Raw genomic sequence first — 22,145 nt, 5'->3', positions numbered from 1 at the left:
GCAGGCACCCCAGGCGGCACGTGGACGTCTATCCCACGGTGACCAAGCCTTTGCACACGGTCACCAGCCGTTGCTGAGGTCATTGTGCAGCCACAGAGGGCAGCCACGGACGTGATGAGTCACTGGCTTTTTTTCTTTTTTTTTTTTAATATCTTTATTGGAGTATAATTGCTTTACACTGGTGTGTTAGCTTCTGCTGAGGCACTGGCTTTTGAAGTGTTTTAGGAGTGCTTTTCTGCCTCAAAGGGATGTGGTCCCACGGGAGGGGCCTGGCCACCACCCGGCCTGACCTCTTCGTCTCCCCACCCCTGCAGACATCGCTGTGCGGGCTGATCAGACCTTCCCCGGGGCTCAGCGGTTGCTGCCTCTCTGAACCACCTGGGGCTTTCCTGCCAAGAGGCCAGGGTGGCGATTACAGAGTGAACCAATCACCGACATGGGTGGGGCTGGAGTAATGTGGCCCAGTTGCCGCAGGGCGCCCTCGGGTGGGACGCTTCTACTGTTGGGTCCCCGTCACCCCCAGAAAACACCTCCCCCTCGTCACATTTGTCCTTGCTCTGGGCTTCCTGCATGACTGGAGCAGCCTGAGGACAGAGCTGGGTCTCCTTTCAGTGAAAATCTGGAACCCAGTAGAGTGGCCAGCTGAGGATCTTGGGCTAAAGATGTGGACGTGTTGAATAACTGAATAATTATGTGTCTCCATAATGTCTATTCCACCCAGGGGGTTTTGAGTTCATTTAAGGCGGCATGTAATTAACGCCAGAGGAGAGTCATAAACAAAGTCAGGGAGGGAGAGGGAGGGCTTCCGGTGAGCAAAGGACGTGATGGCCAGCTCGGGGGTGAGGTAGACACGATGAAGACCTTGCTTGGCCCCTCCAGGGTGTGCGAAGCAACTGGGGCAAAAGGCATTCCAGGAGTGAGGTCAGAGTCACCTGCTAGGACACAAGCTCCTGAGGACAGGGACCTGCTGGGGGCCAGCACAGGGGAGGTTCCCAGTGAAAGTGGCTGGAATGAACCCGTGACAGCAGGCAAGTGTGGGACCACAATCCCAAAGTGGCTGGGTGTTCCGTTTTCTGGAACATGGGTTCTAAGCAGAGAAAGCTAGAAAGGGGAGGGTGGTGGGGACTGGATTGTCAGGCTGAGGAGCGTGATTTGGAGAAAAGGATTACCCCTTCTTTAATAGTCACCAATAAAGGGACTTCCCTGGTGGTCCAGTGGTTAAGCCTCTGCCTTCCAATGCAAGGGGTGCAGGTTCGATCCCTGATCGGGGAGTTAAGATCCCACGTGCCTCGCAGCCAAAAAACCAAAACATAAAACAGAAGCAGGATGGTAACCAATTCAATAAGGACTTTAAAAAAATTTTTTTAATAGTCACCAATAAAAAGATAGACGGGGAGTGGGGTGTTGGAGAGACAGGGCTCCAGAACTCAGGCCACCCTGTCTGGGACTCTGACAGCGCCCCGTCTTAGTTCTTCACCAGGTTACAGCAGACGGGCTCCGAAGGGGCCATGCTCTTCCCAGCAGCTCTCAGGAGAGAAAGGCTGCACCATGCAGGGGCCAGAGCAGGAGCTGGGCAGGGGTGCAGAAGGACACTTGCTTCTCCCAAGACCACAGTCCCAGCAGCCCGGCTCCCCCTACGGATCTCTGACCCCAAACCCAGCCTCATTGATCCCGTGCTGGTGACCCACAGGCATAATTTGTATTTCTAGCACATTTAATTTATTTTAGCTAGATAATGGACTTCCTCTCACTCCCCTCATGATATCCTGAAATATATCCCATGCTTTCTGTATGTGAGATGACCGATGCTGTGAGGTTTCTGATGTGTTAGGAGAATACATGCCTTTGTCCTCAGAGGCCTTTCGCTCAACTTTTTTCTTTCTTCTTGCCAGCCACACTGAAGTAGAGGACGGTAGCGTTGGCGGAAAGTCTCAGCAAACATTTATTCAGTTTTCATTCCCCTGAGAGCTTGCCTCTGTGCCAGGCACTGTTCTAGGCATCAGAGATACCCCAAAAAAAAACCCTGCCCACTGGAGCTTCAGGTTTAGTGGGAGAAGAAATAAATGAGGAAACTCTTTGGTACATCAGAAGGTAATAAATGATATAGAGAGAAATTAAGCAGGAGACGGGGTGGCAAGTGGGGCATAGGGGTGAGCGCACCTTGTCGTTTTAAGGAGAGACTCAATGAGCAGCTCACAGAGGTGGTGACATGGCACTGAGGGTGACCTGGGAGCCCTGAGCTTCTTGGGGTGACAGGCAAGAAGCAGATTATTCTTGATGGCCTCATGGCAGACAGTGGTGGCCAAGCTGTTACACCTCTTGATTTTTTTTGAAAAAAATCAATAGTTATTTACTTTTTAAAAGTAAAGTAGGATTGGAGAGATGGTTTCTTTTTTTTTTTAGTTGGAGTATAGTTGCTTTACAATGTTGTGTTAGTTTCTGCTGTACAGCAAAATGAATCAGCTCTATGTATACATATATCCCCTCTTTTTCGGATTTCCTTCCCGTTTAGGTCACCACGGGGCATTAAGTAGAGTTCCCTGTGCTATACAGCAGGTTCTCATTAGTTATCTGTTTTATGCATGTTAGTGTATATATGTCAATCCCAACCTCCCAGTTCATCCCACCCTCCCTTTCCCCCGCTTGGTGTCCATACGTTTGTTCTCTACGTCTGTGTCTCTATTTCTGCCCTGCAAACATCACCTCTTGGTTTTTAAATGTTGCCTGTGAGTTACTGACAGCACTGCGGGTCCCACCCCACATCTGTGAGCCTCTCGTTTTCAGGCCGTCCGTCTGGGATGCCCCCGGCTTTGCCATCAGCCATGCTGTTTATTTTATGTGCTCATTGGCACGTGTTGGCTTGACCGATTCGAGAGACTCCAGAGCTCCCCACGGGAGCACACGGAGACCCCCAAACCCCACGGCATCATGAGGGATGAGTTTAACAGTCCTGTAGCTCCTTAGAGAGTTGAATACTTTTCACACTGGAGGTGGCAGACTCCTGGGTTTCGAAAGGTTGTTATGAGACTGATTCATGTTTCGGCATTTTCATTTGAGAGATGGTTCTGAGATATTTGCATAAGGGAATCTGGATCCTCTAGAGGATCCCGAGTCACAGGCAGCCGGATGTGACTTCAGGGCAGCGTGTCTGTGTTTGCAGTCACCTGTGTGCCAGTCAGAGCCATAAGCCCTCTAGCCGCGCTGGGGTTTGGCCACAGGGGTAGCACATGCCTGCGACACACAGAGCGCCCAGCTGGGCAGTCACACCCACACTCACCAGGTGCACCAGCGGGCAAGCTTCCGCTCCCACTGCGTGCGGGGCGAGCCTCCAGGGAAGGATGCGCACGCTCCCAGGGCCGGCAGTCCTTGGATGAGACACCCCCCGCCTGCTGCCGTCTAATCAGAGCTCCGTGATGCTCTAATGCTGGCCTTAGCCAGTGGACAAGACAGAGTTGTCAATGCTGTCGTACGATTGGCATTCAAGGGCTAATTGCTGACAGAGTTTCAAGTGTGAAGACTGATTATGTTGAACTTGCAAACAAAGCCGTAGAGTAGCTAATCTGGTTGGTTTTTTTCAGTTTTATTGAGATATGATTGACATCCAGCACCTGTATGGGTTTAAGGTGTGCAGCATAGTGACTTGGCATAGATACAGCCCATCCTGCTTATGTGCTCAGCCACGCTCTGCACTGGCCTGATGGAAGTCTAAATACACAAATAGATGTAAAAAAATAGAGAGATTCCAAATCTGAAGCCTCCTCACTGTCGGAATTTCAGCAGCATAATATCATCCACAACCTTAAACCAATGCAACATTAAGCGAATGCAGCTGAGCATATTGATGTGAATTTTTATTGGCTTTGTAGAGATTTTATACTGAATGTATAAGTAAGTTTTGGTCTTAGTAATTTAAGAGCTTTAGGAGATTAAGGTGTTTTTATTTGGTATGCTTGTACAATAAGCAATATAATAAAAATTGTTGTCAATAAATGTCCATATTTATTTTCTTCCTTAGGAACGAATTTAGTATTTGAAGATGAAATCGCTGCATTGCAACCTGAAGTAGATAAGCTAAAAACTCTAAATGTGAACAAAATTATTGCCCTGGGACATTCTGGTTTTGAAATGGATAAACTCATCGCTCAGAAAGTGAAGGGCGTGGACGTAGTGGTGGGAGGACATTCCAACACGTTTCTTTACACAGGTAATGGCAGCGGGAGGGCTAGATAATATACGTTACATATATAGTATAATGTATGCATGTAATAATGTACATAGGTGATGCACACTGAGTGGTAACATGTATAAATCTTACTCAAAGAGATTTTTTAAAAAATTTTATTGAAATACAGTTTTACAAGGTTGTGTTAGTTTCAGGTTTACAGCAGAGTGATTCAGTTATATGTATATGTACTTTCTTTTTTAGATTCTTTTCCATTATAGGTTATTACAAGATACTGAGTAGAGTTCCCTGTGCTATTCAGTAGGTCCTTGTTGGTTATCTATTTTATACGTAGTAGTGTGTATTTTAATCGCAAACTCTGAATTTGTCCCTCCCCTGCTTTCCCCTTTGGTAACCATAAGTTTGTTTTCCATGTCTGTGAGTCTATTTCTGTTTTGTAAATAAGCACATTTATATCATTTTAAATTAGATTCCACATATGAGTGATATCATATGATATTTGTCTTTCTCTGTCTGACTTGCTTCACTTAGTATTATAATCTCTAGGTCCATCCATGTTGCTGCAATTGGCATTATTCCATTCTTTTTGATGGCTGAATAGTATTCCAATGTGTATATGTACCACATCTTCTTTATCCATTCATCTGCTGATGGACATTTAGGTTGCCTCCATGCAAAGAGACATTACTAAGAGTAATTTATTGGTTTCATGAGTGTGGCAATTCCATTCATTTATGTAAATTATAAATATATATAACATACACATTCAAATATATAAAAGGTTACTGAGGCCCAACTAAAAGTCATTGTACATCAAAAAGCAACATGCCGTATAAAAATTTTAAGCACAAACAACATAATGTAAATAAGGCCTTCACAGCTCAAGGTGACAGGACTTGATTGGTAGGTTCACAGGTGGCAGAAGCTGGAACTCTGGGCTCAAGCCCTAACCCCGCAGCATCCCAGGACTGTGGTGCCCCAGAAGCCACAGGCCCCCATGCTCTTGCGACCACTCTCTCCTCCCCCGATTTCTTCCCCCCTCCTCTCCCTTCCCCTCTCTCCATCCCTCCCTCCTCCTCTCCCTCCTTCCTTTCCCTCTCTCTTTTCTTCCTTCCCATCTTCCCTCCATCCTTCCACATGTCTCTCTCTCTCTCTCTCTCTCTCTCCCTCCCTCCCTCCCTCCCTCCCTCCCTCTCTCTCTCTCCCTCTCTCCCTCTCTCCCTCTCTCTCCCTCCCTCCCTCCCTCCCTCTCTTCCCTTGGTATCAGGTAGTTTTAGTTAGGAAAAGTCTAACTCTTTTTTTCCCCATTTGAACCTATACTGTCGCAAAACGTTTGGGTCCGGCTCAGTGAGTCTTTCCCACCATGCCCTCTCCCTGCCCCAACCACTGCTTCATGGGGCTTTAAAGTATTTTCAAGAAAAGGAAGACGAGCAGGAGAGCCTGCTGGAACTGGCTTCTATCAGCTCTGGGAAGGACTACTTCGGTGGGGAACAACCCTCCCCCTTGGAGAGGTTGCTGCTTCGCCCGTCTCTATGTGAGCTATCTCAGGTGATCCTATTTTTATAAAAGCAGCAATTTAAAATACCCAAAACAGGGCTTCCCTGGTGGTGCAGTGGTTGAGAGTCCGCCTGCCGATGCAGGGGACACGGGTTTGTGCCCCGGTCTGGGAAGACCCCACATGCCGCGGAGTGGCTGGGCCCGTGAGCCATGGCCGCTGAGCCTGTGCGCCCGGAGCCTGTGCTCCGCAACGGGAGAGGCCACAACAGTGAGAGGCCGGCGTACCGCAAAAAAAAAAAAAAAAAAAAAAGAAACCCCAAAACAGTAAGAAATGTCCAAACCTGTTAAAAGTTCTAAGAAGAGAGTACAGGTAATTTTTAATTTCTTCTTAGCACCTTTGAGTATTTTCAAATGATGAATGCATGTCGCTTTTACAATGAGAAAAAGAGACACAAATTATAAAAAAAAAAAAGAAATAAAGAAACACAGTATTGGGTCGGAAGTCCTTATTCCTGTTCCACTTGAAGGACCTTGAGTAGTCACCCTCTCTGAACCTGTTAGCTTCGCTTCAGAATGTCAGTGACGACGCTCCAATGAAATCCTGCAAAAGAGAATGTGCCTTTTGGTAAGGAGATGAATTTAGTGAATGATGAATGACTGGATGAAAGAAGGATTTGAGGATAAAAATTACAATTTGCTTATCCATAAACCTTAAAGTAGATAATTACAGTCTCTGGAAAAAACTGCCTGTAGAGGCTTTGTCATTTATCCCACATTTCATGATTGCTTACGAAGATTAAACTTGTTCTCATGAAAATATTCAATTTGGATATTCATCATTGTGAGGAATGAACTTAACAATTAAAGGTAATTCCAGGACACAGTAGAGGATGAGGCATATTTGCTTGTTTAAATAAATTTTCCCAGCCTTGAAAAACAAAGCAACAACAAAAAACAACCCTCCGCTGAATTGCCTTTGGAATTAGCATAAAGTTAAATATGATTGGTTAATCAAATTAGGGTTAAAATAATACATCTTTTGGAATTTTAAATCTTGCTGAGAACGATTTCAGCACACACACAGGACTCAACACACACAAACACACTCACCTGAAAGAGAATTTCACAAAGTGTCGGGATTGCCCCTGATATTTTCTATTCTGTTATTTAATTTTTTGAAAGTGCTGGTGACTACCTGTTAAATAAGGTTCATTGTCTTGTAACCAGTCCATATTTTTAAAACCTCAGCTTTAAGTGGGGCACGACCAAAATAGCACATGGACGGTTCTCCTCCAAATAGTGAAGCCCCTGCATGTTCTCTGGATTACAGCCACTATGCACATGCAGACCAGACAACCCTGGTATTGCCTGACTGACCATTCTCACGTTGGGATGAAGAGGAGAGGACTTCCCCATCCAGGCTTGCAAAATGTCAGAGCTGCAAGGATGAGGGCTAGAATGCAGACTTCTAAAGGATTTAAATCCTAGAGTTAAGGAACTGGTCCATGCTGTTGCCTTTGGACAAAAAAGTAGTAAAGTGTGTGCAGGTTGGAAGATGTGGCAGGTGTGCCAGGGGACTCTCCTCTGTGTGTGACCCTTGAAGGCAGACAGGCTCCTGAGACGCTGTCGCTCTGTTTGCCTCCCGCTATTTTAACTGAATTTTGGATCATGCAAGCCCATCAATTTGCTGTGGCCTTGGTGAGTGTAGATGTCCGTCCTTTCCTCCATCTGCAGTTAAGGAGTTACAAGCGTGAAGTCTATGATCCCTTCTATTCAAACACCCTGCTCCCTAGAAAGGCATCCATGCCAAGAGCCTGATTGCTTACTTTCGGGAATTTGGGGAAGTAAAACATTTCTTGGTAGAATACTCTCTAACTTCCTTAGGTTACTGCAGTGATTTCCTTTATACCTCCAGCTCCTTTGAGGCTCACACCTCCTGGTTACCCTGTCTCCCCCCTTATCACTGTCACCTAAGCCCCTCCCCAGTGTCACCAAGAATTTAGCACCCAACGTCCTGTCTTCCTCTGCACTCCAGCTCCTGCCTGCATCCTGGCTGGGTGTCTATATGGATGGTGGAGCCAATACCCAAGTTCACAGTCCCTCGATCCTGTCAACTCGTGACTGTCACCTCCTTTTCAGCAACCTCGCTTCTGGGACCCCAGGCTGACACCTGGTCACATCCTGCATTGCGGCGCGCCCACAGCCCCACTGCCCACCTCCCTCCTCTCCTTAAGGCTCTCTCACCCTTATTCCTCTGCAAGGCGGCTTGCAGCCTCACGGAAACCTCGGTCTGGTGAGCCCTCCTCCCCTCCCAGCCCAGCAGGTGTCACTTCTCCTCCTTAGCCTGGGAGCGTCCATTACAGACTCACCACCACGTCTCTGGCTGACACCCGGAAGGCGGGTGCCCAGGACTGTTGAGTGAATGCCAACAGATGTAGCTCCTTTAAAAGTGAGATCTTTTGGGACTTCCCTGGTGGTCCAGTGGTTAGGGCTTCCTGCTTCCACTGCTGGAGGCATGGGTTTGATCCCTAGTCAGGGAACTGAGATCTCACATGCCGCATGGCGTGGCCCAAAAAAAAAAAAAAAAAAAAAAATTATTTTTTAAGTAAGATTTCTTTATTTGAACAGCTTTTTGTATTAAGTACCTCATTTGTATTGCTTCTGGATTTTGGCACACATTTCTTGAATATGAAATTCAAGCCTTTTCATTGACTTAGAGAACATAAATGATTTTAAGAACCACCGTATTTTGTTCTCAAAACAAATGGAGTTCACAGTTTAAGTATAAATAAAACCAGGAAACCTTAGTGTTTGTTCTTCCCACGGCAGCCAGCGACCGGGTACTCCGAGTGCAAGGGTGGAGCCCTCCCTGCTTTGTTAGAATAAGAGAGTGAGGACAAAAGACTTGGTTGTGGTTTGCAATCGTTGTTCATCTTGCCGTTGATTTTCACTCTTGCAGTTTAGATAATCTTGTCTTTTAGAACAAGAAAGCGGTCTTATTATTTACTACATCCACAGGACAGGGAAACACTCTCCAACAAAGAACCGCTTCCTTTGGGCAGCCATAGGATTGCTGACGTGTGTGTTTATTGAGTGAGCTGGGAGAACCAGCCAAAGGGCAGAGGTGTGGCCGGTAACTTCAAAGATGATGTCCTTGGTGGCACAGGGACTCACTTGTCCCAGGGGTCACTACTCAGGACCCCTCGGTCAGCTTCCAGCCACAGCCCAGCCTCAGCACCAGCTTCCTTCACGGAGCAAAGCCAGAGCCTTCTGGTTAACGATTTTTGCAGCCCACATAACACTGATCAGTTTTAGTTACGTCTCATGAAACTGCTTTCCAGGGCGAAGTGGGGTGAGCCAAACCCCAAATGCTCTGTAAAACAGGGTCACCTCCTTTGGCAGGGTTGAGTTGTCAGGCAAGCTGATGACCGACTACATATTGTGAAATCCAAAGCCTGCTCCCACCACAGGGCGGGTCTCTTCCCGGGACTGCCATTCCTGTGGCCTAAGTTTGCCCCTTGATGGTCTTCAAGAAGGACCGCATTTTTCCAGCCTCACTGTGACAGGCAGCACGGGGTCATGGAGAGGGCTTTGGACTCTGACGGCCACAGTCTCCCCCCGGGGTTGGTCACTACTGGCTGTCTGACCTCAGACATATTACTTAACCACTCTGAGCTTCAGCTTTTTTTTTTTTTTTTTGCTGTACGCGGGCCTCTCCCGTTGCGGAGCACAGGCTCCGGACGCGCAGGCTCAGCGGCCATGGCTCATGGGCCCAGCCACACCGCGGCATGTGGGATCTTCCAGGACCAGGGCACGAACCCGTGTCCCCTGCATCGGCAGGCAGACTCTCAACCACTGTGCCACCAGGGAAGCCCCAGCTTTTTATTTTAAAAAACCGCTACAGTGATACGACTACCTCAGAGAATGTCGCAGGGATTAAATGAGGTGGTATAGGAACAGAACATAGCGGGTCCAAGAAAACTATGTCAGTTCTCCAATATTCTGCAACATGGGAAAATGTATACAATTTCATTTTAAATGAAAAAGAGGAAGATACTTTTTTTTGTTTCTTTTTTTTGTTTTTTTTTGTGGTACGCGGGCCTCTCACTGTTGTGGCCTCTCCCGTTGCGGAGCACAGGCTCCGGACGCGCAGGCTCAGCGGCCATGGCTCACGGGCCCAGCCGCTCCGCGGCATGCGGGATCCCCCCGGACCGGGGCACGAACCCGCGTCCCCTGCATCGGCAGGCAGACTCTCAACCACTGCGCCACCAGGGAAGCCCCAACAATTTTTTTTTCTTTTACAACTATACAAACATTTATTACCCAGACTGTAGTCACTTGACACTCACAACTCCTAACTAATTTATGAGGTCACTCCTCCCTTGAATAAATAAAAAGACTCTTTATCCTACAAAACTCGGGAAATACTGGAGCTCTTCTCACCCCCTCCCCCCAAAATCTGATCATTCCTTGGGGAGCCTGTATTTTTCCTGGTCCCTTAGGTCCTCATTCTTACTTGCGTCCCCTCTGTTCTTGCCCCTTTCAAACCATTCTTCTTGTCCATGCAGCAGAGACCCAAATATGGAAGACTGCCCTTTCTTCTCAATCTCCCTGAATTCCATCCACATGAGGCAGCTTCCTTCCAAGTCGGCCAGGCACAGCAGGGCACCCGCTGCTGTGCAGCCTGGGATGACTCTGCCTTCCAAGTCTCTGACACCCCAGGGCGTGCCTCGCTGGCTGACTTTCTTCCGCAGCCTGCCCTCCTCCCATTCCAGGTTCCCCTCCTTTTACTCCTGTCCACACCCCCTTGATCCAAGGCTACCCCTGAAACTCAAGTTTTCTCCCACTATTTTTATGCAAAAAATCAAGCTCTTTGTGTGCACCCCTGCTCCACCATCCCCATCGTTGTCAGGAACCCGGCCTTCCAGGCAGGTCTGCCTCACCTCCCCCTGGGGAGGAGGAGAGGAACGGGGACCCAAGACCGTCATTAGGGAAGCCTGGCGGACCCTGGGCCTCTCACAGGTGTTTACTAGACAGAGAATGATATTCTCCCTAGAATGGATTCTGCCACCCATTTCCCCCTCTTTGCTATCCATGCATACATATTTTATTTATTATTTATTTGTTTGTTTTTGTTTATTTATTTTTGACTGAGTTGGGTCTTTGTTGCTGCGTGCGGGCTTTCTTTAGTTGCAGCAAGCGGGGGCTACTCTTTGTTGCGGTGCACGGGCTCCTCATTGCGGTGGCTTCTCTTGTTGCAGAGCACAGGCTCTAGGCACATGGGCTTCAGTAGCTATGGCATGTGGGCTCAGTAGTTGTGGCTCATGGGCTCTAGAGCACAGGCTCAGTAGTTGTGGCACACAGGCTTAGTTGCTCCACGGCACGTGGGATCTTCCCGGACCAGGGCTTGAACCCGTGTCCCCTGCATTGGCAGGCAGATTCTTAACTACTGCGCCACTAGGGAAGCCCTACATATATATTTTTTAATTGAAGTATACTTGATTTACAGTGTTGTGTTAATTTCTGCTGTACAGCAAAGTGGTTCAGTTATACATATATATACATTCTTTTTCATATTCTTTTCCATTATGGTTTATCCCAGGATATTAAATATAGTTCCCTGTGCCCTACAGTAGGACCTTGTGTTTATCCATCTATATATACTAGTTTGCGTCTGCTAATCCCAAACTCCCAATCCTTCCCTCACACACCCTCCCTCCCCCTTGGCAACCACAAGTCTGTTCTCTTCATACATATATACATTTTTTAATTCACAGAAATTATATTGGTTATTGCCATGGAGGGGTGGGACTGCAATTAAATTTTTCTTCTCCAATTGCCAAATATTGTCATGCTAGTTTTACTTTGATAAAAAAGAAAAAAATTTTAACCTCTCTTAAACCCTAGAAACTGAACCATTAATCCTAAAGTTTATTAAAAGAAAATTTTCCACAGACAACGTACTGATCAGTAGGCTTTTATTTGGCAATTCATGGGTGGCGCAGCATCCGATCTGGCAGAGAAAAGGGGGCTCGGAAGAGCTATAGGAGGCCAGAGGGTCTTAGAGACCAAAGGGAGCAGAAACAAGGAAGTTGCCCTGGGCATTGCTGATGGTTAACTTCCCTTCTGTGGAGCGCAGGGAGGTCTTGGAGCCTGTGTGGCATGGGCCTGCGGGGCTGGGAGCACCGGGCCTGCCTGTTCTGGGAGAGACACGCAGAAGCACAGTTGAGTTCTGGTTTGCTGATGGGAATCTTAGCATGAGCGGCTCCATCTTGGGCCTGCTCTGGTTACTTTCACAACTTGAACTCTTATAAATATATGTGTTACATTTTTTAAAAAGGAGAGGCATATACTCAATTTGAGAATCTGAGCTAAATACACAAAGGACCAAATGTATCTTCCTTCTTTTAAAAGATAAGAACCTGGGAATGCAGTGCTTTGTCCCAAGCAGCCTGGCTGTGCCTCACTCAGATCTCTTGTCCTCAGTTTATGAATTTCCCCCAAGCCTAGAAACTCATACGGTTGTCAGTTTTGACGTCTCACGTGAAAGGAAATTTCCAAATCGTCTGTCATGTTGCGGAAGCAGAGCCTCAGGCTTCCCCACCAGAAGTCCTCCAGGTTCTGAGATGAGCCCATTTGAATTGTGCATCGTGTGCTCCACTGCCCGCCACTGTGGCCGAAGCTAATGCTTTGTGGAAATCAGCAGTTCAGAATCTCACTGAATAGAAACACCTAGCATTTCCCTGGGTACAGAACCACTCTGGAATGCCCTGTCCAGCTAAATGCTGATATTCCCTAAAACAGAATATCAGGTTTACATCAATTCATGGTCCTGTGGACCTCCTTTTTAATTTCAGATGGAACTGCAAAGCATGTTAAGATGAAAATCAGTCTCTCTCTCTCCAGCCCATTCCTTTGGACTTTGCATTTTAACAGGCCATAGTGATGGAACCAGGGGATGGCTGCATTGTTATGATTTTGTTTTTAATTTTTATATAAAACCCTGTTCTATAAGGTAAAAAGCGAATGGGAAGTCTGGTGTCTGGAAGGATAGTCACCCTGGCTTAGATCCTCCGTGAAGAGAAGAGGGTGATGGACAGTGTGGGGTATCACTCCATCCCCTGCTCTTTCCCCAGTGAGTGGCCTCTCCAGGCCTCACAAAGATGAAGCGAAGCCCTCAGGCCTGGCTCCACGGGACAGTGGAGTCCCACACACTGGGCACTTGTTGGAGCTTGGAGGTGTTTGTTGAGTGAGTGAATGTCTGTGAACCCGTTCCCACCCTGCCGGGGTCTCTTATTTACCCCAGCCAGTCAGGACCGGGTACAGGCAGACAACCCGGATTGGACTTCATGAGAGTTTATGCCCACTCTGGGTACCACTTGAAGATACATCATCACTGTTAGACCTTCCGGTCATCACTGAATGTCCAAGAGCCAGAATGTGGGCAGTATATCGAAGCACGTACAAAACAGAGGGACACAGTCCCAATATGGAGAATGTCAGTGGCCCCTTGAGTTCCCTGGAGGAGACATGACAGCCTGTGTATCAGGGTCGGGTACAGAGATGGCTGAGGAGACAGTGACTCACCCCTCTGGTTGCGGAATACCTTTTGACAGCAGTTGGCCTGACTGCCCAGGGGGAAAAGGGCATCTTGGCCAGCCTACTTCATGGCTTGCAATGCCACAAGACTCCCTGCATGTGAAAGATGCTCATAACTTAAAAAAAAAAAAATTAAACCACTTTTGGTGTCAAACACTATCAAATCTCTTGTTTTACAAGTACAGGAAATAAATTTAGGTCCCAGGAGTTAAAAGTCTCTCCCAAGGTTGTGAAACAAGATTAAAAGGGAGCTGGTACCAAAACCCTTTCTCTCGACAAGCAGGTGTTCAGCTTTATGAGCCCCACCCAGCTCATTAGTTGAGGAAATTGAATGGAGGGGAGTTGGGGGATGGGGCATGACTCCCCTTGACATATGGATTCCTCCACAGGAAGGGCATGTAAATCTTGTCTGATCTCTGGAAAACTGTGGGCTAAACCACTTAAAATCAGTCGTTCAACATTTATTGACCACCTACTATGTGCTGGGCCAGCCCCAGAGACACAGCAGCCTCTGCCCTCATGGAACTTACTGGCTTGAAAGGGATCCTGATGCCGGTCAGATTTTTCTAAGTATGCAAAGAAATCAATCATATTATATGTAATTACAAAGCATGCTGTGAAGGGAGAAGTACACAGTGCTGGGAGAGCAGGTATCGGAGGGCCTGACCACGTCTGGGGAATCATCAGAGAGTGTTCTCCTGAGGAACTGACGTTTGGCTAATATCAGAAAAATGTCCAGGAGGTAACTTGGTAAATAACTATCGCTAACCTTTATTGAGCATTTACCTGAGTCAGGCTTCACGTGCTGCGTTAACTTCTTTAATTCTCGAAACAACCTCTAAGGCAGGTATTGTTATTTTCTCCTTTTATAGATGAATAAACTGAAACAAAAAGATGTAAATAATTTGCCTGTGGGCCTCTGGTTCCAGGGCTTACTCTATATTCATGACTATGGAGGCGGGTGTGGTCTAGGAATGGGAGAAACTAAGATTGCTGAAGTGCAGGGTGGAGGGTCCAGATGAAGCTGGGCCACATCACGTGGGTCTGATAGGCTATGATGCTCATGTCAAAAACTGTAGTGTTGCTCTCCAACCGAATGTGGGTCTGCTCACCCGCCATGCAGAAAAGCCAATCCACTGACACCGGCTTGTAGTGAAGGTAAGGGCAGCGTTTGTTTGCCAGGTGCCAAGCAAGGAGCCTTGTGCCCAGGAGTCCCACAGGGCCCTGCTCCGTATCAGCTGGGCAGGCGCTGGGAACGCCCACATTCCTGAGGGGCTGCTGTTCGTTCCCTCAGACACCCTCCCTGTTCTAGGGAATGCCCTGTTACCAGCTCTAAATGTCAGCCCACAGCTCCTGGCTCTTCCAAGGCTTGCTTCCAAGAGGACTAATTTGCCAAAAGGCTGGAATAGAGTTCTGCTAAACAATTTTCCCCCTGCCAAGAGGACAGGCTGCGTTTCTAAAGACAGATCTGTGGCTCTGTGTGTGGAGAGGCGATCTGGGGCGTGAGCCTCTGTGGCTGAATGGAGTGCTGTGGGGACTCGGAAGCCCTGGATTGCTTTCTCTGCCAGTGGTTTTCTGGGGTTGCCAAGTGGACAGGAAGCGGAGAGAGGGCCCAGCTGTGGGGAACGCAGACTGGAGCCAAACTAGACTGGCTATTGCCTCAGCCACGTGGGAAACGTCCTCCTTGTCCCCGATGAAGTCCATCCGAGATGAAGATGACACATCTTTTGTTCTTCAAGGCCTTTCAGCACCGGAGAAAGTCCCCTGTCCTACAGGAGCCGGGGTTGGTAGCTCCTGTTTGTAAACAGCAAGCTGATCTGATGAGGCATCTGACCCCATAGTTCGATTCCGAATTTTTACGTTCTGTTTAAACTCAGATATGTTTATGGAAGGCAGAAAAAATAAAGGCTAAAAAAGCCAGGCTTGCCCTTCTCTTGGGTTTCCAGTAATCTGCCAGACCCCTTTCTGAAACAGATGTAGGGCCTGTTCCTCCTGGACGAGGTGTTGCGCGCCACCTTGTGGACATACTTGGAACTGCACGTTGCCAGGCTTCTCTGGGCTCAGAGGAGGAACCACCTTCCCTAACCGTGCCCAGCTGAGAAGTTAGGGGGCTGCCACATCCCCGTCCCCTGAAGTAAAGGCCAGGCTCCAAGTCTGCCCAAGGACCACCACAAAACGGAATGCTACTCTGCAATGCATCAGACCATCTATGGCAGTCACAGCCACCATCTGCCGGCCACCCGTGAGCCTGTGCCAATGGAGATGGGACACGGCCTGCACTGGATCTCAAGTCCGTGCTTTTGTAAAAATAAAATTCCAAGGCTTTCTTCTTTATCCAGAGGAAGTAAGACAACGGGAAATTAAGATGGGCCACAGCTATGAATATTTCCTGCTGGTGAAATGTTGGTATTTGCAGCACTTCTGTTCTGTGGTTACTGAGCTAAAGGGGCTGCTTTTGGCTCAGGAGCAAGGCAGGACTGGGTTTTTCATAAACCCAGGTGTACAATATAATGTCTTCAGTGAAAAGGGAAGCCCAGACACAGCTTGGGGCACAAAGGTGCAGCCCCTGGGCTTGCACCTGCTTTGGTGAGTGTCCTTTGGAAACCAGCTCTTGCGGGCCCTCTGAGAACAGCACGTCGGAGGCTGTGTTGGGTGGTGGAGAGAACACAAGCTCCGGTGCCTCACAGCCCTGCTTTTCAACCCGCCCTCCTTCCCATACCAGCTGCGTGACCATGGACACATGCCTGTGACAACTGGTCTTCCGGTCTACAGTGTGGGGATAATAATAGGAGCGGCCTCGTGGGATGCCTGGAGGATTAAATGAGATCTAGCCCGGGGCTGGCTCCTGGCTGACTCCCGTAACTGGTCCAGTGAGGAACCAACACAAGCTGAAGCTCTCCGGGCAATCAGTGAACATCTGATAGGAAGCGCTGGTAGTGGGTGTGCAGAGGGAGGTGATAGAACGAGTAGTGGGTCAAGGGTGTCTGTTCTATAGTCTCTGACGCAGAACAGCCCAGATGAGATCCCGCTCTCGCCGGAGGTGAGATGGGAAGTACAGGGCACCCAGAGGAGGGGTGCAGCTGCAGAACTGAAACGTGCCAGGTGATCAGAGCCCAGGGCTCATGCTCCGAGTGCCGGGCTCCCACCCTCACACGGCGTGTGTCCGGGAGGCCGTGCTGGGATGGGACTCAGCCTCTGGCTCCCCTTTGAGATAAGTGGCTCCCAGGCTCACGCCAGGGCTCCCCTTTGAGACAGAACTCAGCAGAACCCGGCAGGTCTGCGATCTGGCTGGGGCGGGAGGTGTGTGTGCCGGTCGGCCGCCCCGGTGAATGTGGCTCTTCCTCAAGGCACCCGAGGGGACACAGAACTCAGCAACAAAACCTAAGGATGGCCTTTTGTCATTTCTATTTTTTATTGAGTATAGTTGATTTATAATGTTGTGTTAATTTCTTGTCATTTCTGCTGATCTTCCACTAAAGAGTCTAAGCTCTGGAGTGTGTGTCTAGGGTTTCTAGAGGTTGCCATTCCCTCATGGGGGAAAGAAATCCACATTTATTGTGTATCTATTTTGTGCCAGGCAGTCTGCAAGAGAGTTTGTTTTGTTTTGTTTTAATTTGGCTGTGCCGGGTCTTAGTTGCGGCATACAGGATCTTCAGTTGTGACATGCGAACACTTAGTTGTGGCACGTGGGATCTAGTTCCTTGACCAGGGATCAAACCCGGGCCCTCTGCATTGGGAGCACGGAGTCTTAGCCACTGGACCACCAGGGAAGTCCCAGCAAGAGAGTTTAAATGTTTAATCCTCTCAACATTCCTGTGAAATAGGAATTGTTATTTTGCCTTTTTTTTTCTTTTACTTTTATTTGCATTTTTTTGTGGCATTTATTCCCGGGTAATAAGTTTTTGTTTCTTCAGTTTTTTCTGGGGTATCTTTTTCTTCTGTGCAACCTCCTTTTCTGGTTTAGTAACAGTCTGTTCTTTTTCACGAAAGATCATCTCAATGTGGCAGGGAGAGCTCGTGTTGATCTGACCACAAGCTCTGTAAATCCTGCATCGCATCTTGGGGGCTTTGTTCACTTGAACGTGCTCCATGACCAGAGAATCTACATCTAAGCCCTTAAGCTCAGCATTACTCTCTGCATTTTTGAGCGTGTACAGTGACAATTCAGCACCTTTTGGGGGCCACCGACCCTGCGTCTGGCCCCACTGTTTGGCCTGGGCGCACCTACCAACTCCACCATTGGAATGATGGAATGGCACACATTGCTTCTGTAAAGTGACATCCTTCAGATACTTGGTGGCTTTTGGCCTGGGCAGTTTCACGAGTGTCCTTAAAGTGAACACGAAGATTTGAACCGCTTGATTTGCATGATTGTATGGGGTTTTCTGGGCCCAGTGAAGAGCAGACCCTTTCTAGAGGTCACCGTGAGACACTGGACCTCAGGAGTCGGCACTGCCCACAGCTTGCCTGTGCACCCGCCGTCCCCCCGCCCCACTCTCGCCCGGAGCACCCCTCGGCACGTCGCAGAGGCCCGACAGCACTGGAGCGCCAAACCGGGGACTCCGCCACCAGGGAGGACTCAGTAGCCACGAGAGTCCACCGCCCAAGGGCTTTGAAATTGGCACTGCCAAGCCCAGGATGGCAGCAATAACCCGTTATTTTGCCCATTTTACAGATGGGGAAACTGAAGCACAGTGAGGTGAAGTGGCTTGGCTGCTCCACCCGGCTGGTGAGATTGGAGCCGGGGTCAGGATGGAGGCGGGACAGTCTTAGCAGTGTCACATCTTTGTATGCCACATAGCACCGGGCACAGTGCCCAGGACTTAGCAAGAGCTTAGCAACCCCTGCTGGGTTGAAAATGGAAGGATTCACGTGCCAAAAGGGCATTCAGAAACAGGGGCAGATGCCCGAGCCGGGCTCTGAAAGACCAGCTGTGTAGAGCAGCAGCTGGCAAATCATCAGTTCAGAATTCGCAGTCACCTGGCCGGTGGCCTGCAGGCTCCCGGCCGTCCGCGAACAAGGGTCTACTTGATCAACTTTGGATCTTTCATTGCAGGCACTCCACCTTCCAAAGAGGTGCCAGCGGGGCAGTACCCATTCATAGTCACGTCCGATGACGGACGGCAGGTTCCCGTGGTCCAGGCCTATGCTTTTGGCAAATACCTAGGCTACTTGAAGGTTGAGTTTGATGAAAAAGGAAACGTCATCACTTCACATGGAAATCCCATCCTTCTCAACAGCAGCATTCTGGAAGGTACGTGAAATTCAGGGCAGTGATCCACCAATGCAAAGATTTGATGGCTGGATTTTTTTTTTCTTTTTCTTTTCTGGTTCATGTTTCAGGACAATGTTTTTGAAGACCTGAGCTTCTCCCTTGAGTTTACTCTACCCTCTTCATGGATAAGGAGATTTAAAACACACACGAATTGCAAAAGCCCCATGTGCTCCTCCAAGCCCTCTCAGCATCAGACACTGTGTCGCTGCCTCTCGTGTCTTTTCCAGCTTCACCCTGGCACAGGAGAGCCACTCTCGGCCCATGTCCAGAGGAGAGCTGATTGCTGGGGCAAAGGGGTTCAGGCTGGGTGAGCGGGGCTCCACCCAGCCCCACCACCAGGAGCGGTGTGCCCAAGCAAGCAGCCCAGTCTCCATGGGCTTCAGGTCATCAAACGCGTGTGTGTCTTTCTTACTTTTTGATCTGGGAATCAAAATTAAAAGACGTTTCATGTCATGCATTTCATACAGGGTACATGAACACCCTCTGTGCTTCTCTCTCGCCTGCCCTTTCCTGCTTACTGTGATCAGACAGGGAAGGACCGGTGACCAGGGGCCCTGGAGAGCCAGAGGGAGGGGCCGGGACCCTGTAGCCGGACGTGTCAGCCCTTTATACCTGCCCTTGGGCCTCTCATCGTCTCCCCACCACTAATGCCCTCCCCGGTGGGCCAGCAGACACTCATTCAGATGTGACCAGTTGATGCTGATTTACTTGGCACGTCTTTAAGATCCAAGCTGGGTCGTACTCCCAGGAAATGGAATAGAGGTTCCTAAGGCAATTTCCCACTCAAAATCAAAAGGTACACAAATACGGTAAAGAGCTGTATACTCACGCCAGGTGAGCTGAATGACGTTTGAGCCTTTCTCCAACATTTAGGCTTTAACTGCAGGCTGATTTGTTTGTTTTCTTCTAGATCCAAGCATAAAAGCAGACATTAACAAATGGCGGATAAAATTAGAAAATTACTCGACCCAGGAACTGGGGAAAACAATTGTTTACCTGGATGGCACCACTCAGTCATGCCGCTTTCGAGAATGCAACATGGGCAACCTGATTTGTGATGCTGTGGTGAGTGGTCCACAGGAGAGTAGTGCCCGTGCCTAGGGAGGGAGGATGTGAGGACGGACAACCTGATAGTTACAGAATTGAGGACTTTTAAAAATTAGGGCTTCCCTGGTGGCGCAGTGGTTGAGAGTCCGCCTGCCGATGCAGGGAGCGTGGGTTCGTGCCCCGGTCTGGGAATATCCCACATGCCACGGAGCGGCTGGGCCCGTGAGCCATGGCCGCTGAGCCTGCGTGTCCGGAGCCTGTGCTCCGCAACAGGAGAGGCCACAACAGTGAGAGGCCCGCGTACCGCAAAAAAAAAAAAAAAAAAAAATTAGTCCCCAGACAAAAGCTTGGCGTGTAATCACACTGAGTACCTTGGGAAGGTGCCCGAACTAGACCGGTGGGCCATCCCTTTATTGCTTTACAAGAACGACAGCCTTGGACTTCTCTGGCGGTCCAGTGGTTAAGATTCCATGCTTCCACTGCAGGGGGTGCGGGTTCGATCCCTGGTCAGGTGAGTTCTGCATGCTGCGCAGTGCAGCCAAAAAAAAAAGAGGACAGAAGCCTTTATTTCAAGGTGCTCATCTTAGGTGTCTGAATATTGGATGTTGCTTTCCTTTGGTAAGGTGACCTGAATCCACAAACTGTGCTCCTCTCAAGAAGTAGACATAGAATTAAATGCATCTGCCTGGGCCTAACTAGGCCAGCGTGTTTCACTGATGTGTCCTCTGGACCCCAGAGAACTCGGCCTTGTGTGAACCACCTTCACAAGCAAAGCAGTTATCACAAGAATAACAAGTCCCATGTTGGAGCAAGATCCCACACCAAAAACACCCCTCTGTTCACCTGTCTGCGGGCAGCCCCCCGGGAGGGCCGTGCCGAGCCGAGGTCTCCAGCTGAGACTCACCACGCCCAGGGGCACCCAGGAGGCCGTTCCTTTGGGCTCAGCTCGGTGCCGGGTGCCCGGTACCTGGGATGCAGCCACACTCAGTAAATGTCTGCCAAGTAAATGACGACACTCACGCTTCCCGAGGTGGGACAAGTCCTGGAGGCTCAGCATCGCACGGTCAGTGCGAGACAAGCAGCTAATGAGAAGCCAGAGTTGTGAGTGTGCAGAGGCGGGTCTGGAAGGAAACACCCCAGGCTCTAGCAGGGCTTACCTAACAGAGAGAGGATGAGTCCCTTCTCCCGCTAAGCGTCAGGAACACCACAGCTGTGCTGCCTTAATAGCCTCCCTGTGGCCCTGTGTCTCCCTCACCTCTTCCACCATCATATTTTTTCAAATGAGAATGTAATTCGTTTTATTTCTTGTAACTAAACATATGTTTTGTAAAAGAAAAGGAAGCATGAAACTGACTCCCCCCCGTTTCAGGGGCTCCCCCGTCTCTCTCTTGTCTACAAAATTGCCAACTTGGGAACTGGCTGGGGACCTAGACATGGATGCCAGGGTCCTTTGTGGCCTGAGGTCTGGAGTTGAAAGGCTTCTGGGCTCCGCCCTCAGGAGCAAATGTGGGTCCTGCCCTGGAGGAGGCCCGGGGGGAGCAGCCCCGTGGGTCCGTCTGCACAGAAGCCCCTTCCTCCTACTTCAAGTGCTGGCTTTGCTAAGGGCCCCTGGCCTGGCGGGTTTGCAGGGGTCTTAGGAGAGGGGCTCAGGGCTACTGGCTACTCAAGAGTCTGACCTGGGACTGGTCACAGTATCTGAGGTTTGCTTCTCAGAGCGTAAAACTAGTTCTGATGAATTACACTTGAGAAAGCTCCGGGCACACACAGGAGCAGGGGAACAGCAGCTTTATTTGCCCGGTGCAGCTAACCAAGTTCCAGGCACTGACCCTAAGGAGGAGGACCCAGAATAACTAGTGTAAATTCATGCTGCTGTTGCAGATTAACAACAACCTGAGACACCCGGATGAGATGTCCTGGAACCACGTGTCCATGTGCATTTTAAACGGAGGTGGCATCCGGTCGCCCATTGACGAGCGGAACAACGGTATGCTCCTGGCTCCCGGCCCCCGGCCTCAGCTCAGCGTGCTGTCTGACCAGTCCCCCAGGACCCCCACACCGTGCCAGGCCCTTCGGCCACTCGAGTCAGTGCCCCACCTGAAGGGCGCACACAGGCTTGTGTGTTCTTGGATGCATTTGCTCACAGAGGGAGCAGCTAGCCTTACTGGCACCAAGGTTTAGCTAAACTTCTGATTCACAGAGCAAAACGCAAATGGTTGCTGATGTATGCAAAATAGTGACGGCCTCCACCTGGCCATCTGGAAAGAGGAGGACAAAATTGACAGTCTTGGGACTTCCCTGGCGGTGAGGTCCAGTGGTTAGGACTCTGCGCTTCCCCTGCAGGGGGCATGGGTTCCATCCCTGGTCGGGGAACTAAGATCCCACATGCCATGCGGCATGGCCAAAAAAAACTGCCCATCTTAGGTGCTGGGAAAAAAGGGCTGGATACGTTCCTTTAGTGCATTTACAGGTATCCAGGATTATAACATATGGTAAAACAAACCAACCAGACAGATATTCAAGACACTGTTGTAGCCTCCCCTGATA

At 49.2% G+C, this 22,145-nt stretch overlaps 1 protein-coding gene and 1 pseudogene across 2 annotated transcripts in view; one reads left to right on the top strand and one right to left on the bottom strand.

The window, feature by feature from the left end:
- NT5E (5'-nucleotidase ecto) overlaps window positions 1-22,145 on the top strand; it is a 45,481-nt gene that overhangs the window by 16,382 nt on the left and 6,954 nt on the right. The window contains exons 3-6 of the mRNA XM_082634298.1: window positions 4,016-4,204; window positions 18,336-18,533; window positions 19,465-19,619; window positions 21,480-21,585. Of these exons, the coding sequence (XP_082490424.1) occupies window positions 4,016-4,204; window positions 18,336-18,533; window positions 19,465-19,619; window positions 21,480-21,585 (648 nt within the window). The remainder of the gene's footprint in view (window positions 1-4,015; window positions 4,205-18,335; window positions 18,534-19,464; window positions 19,620-21,479; window positions 21,586-22,145) is intronic.
- LOC309810900 (large ribosomal subunit protein uL22-like) lies at window positions 16,284-18,166 on the bottom strand (annotated as a pseudogene). Its single transcript has 2 exons — window positions 17,800-18,166; window positions 16,284-17,691 (listed from the first exon to the last, which is right to left on the bottom strand). The product of its transcript is annotated as a large ribosomal subunit protein uL22-like (transcript).

The sequence above is a fragment of the Mesoplodon mirus genome, assembly GCF_964341445.2.
Source record: "Mesoplodon mirus genome assembly, chromosome: 10".
NCBI lineage: Eukaryota > Metazoa > Chordata > Mammalia > Artiodactyla > Ziphiidae > Mesoplodon > Mesoplodon mirus.
This window is presented reverse-complemented; position numbering and strand designations above follow the sequence as displayed.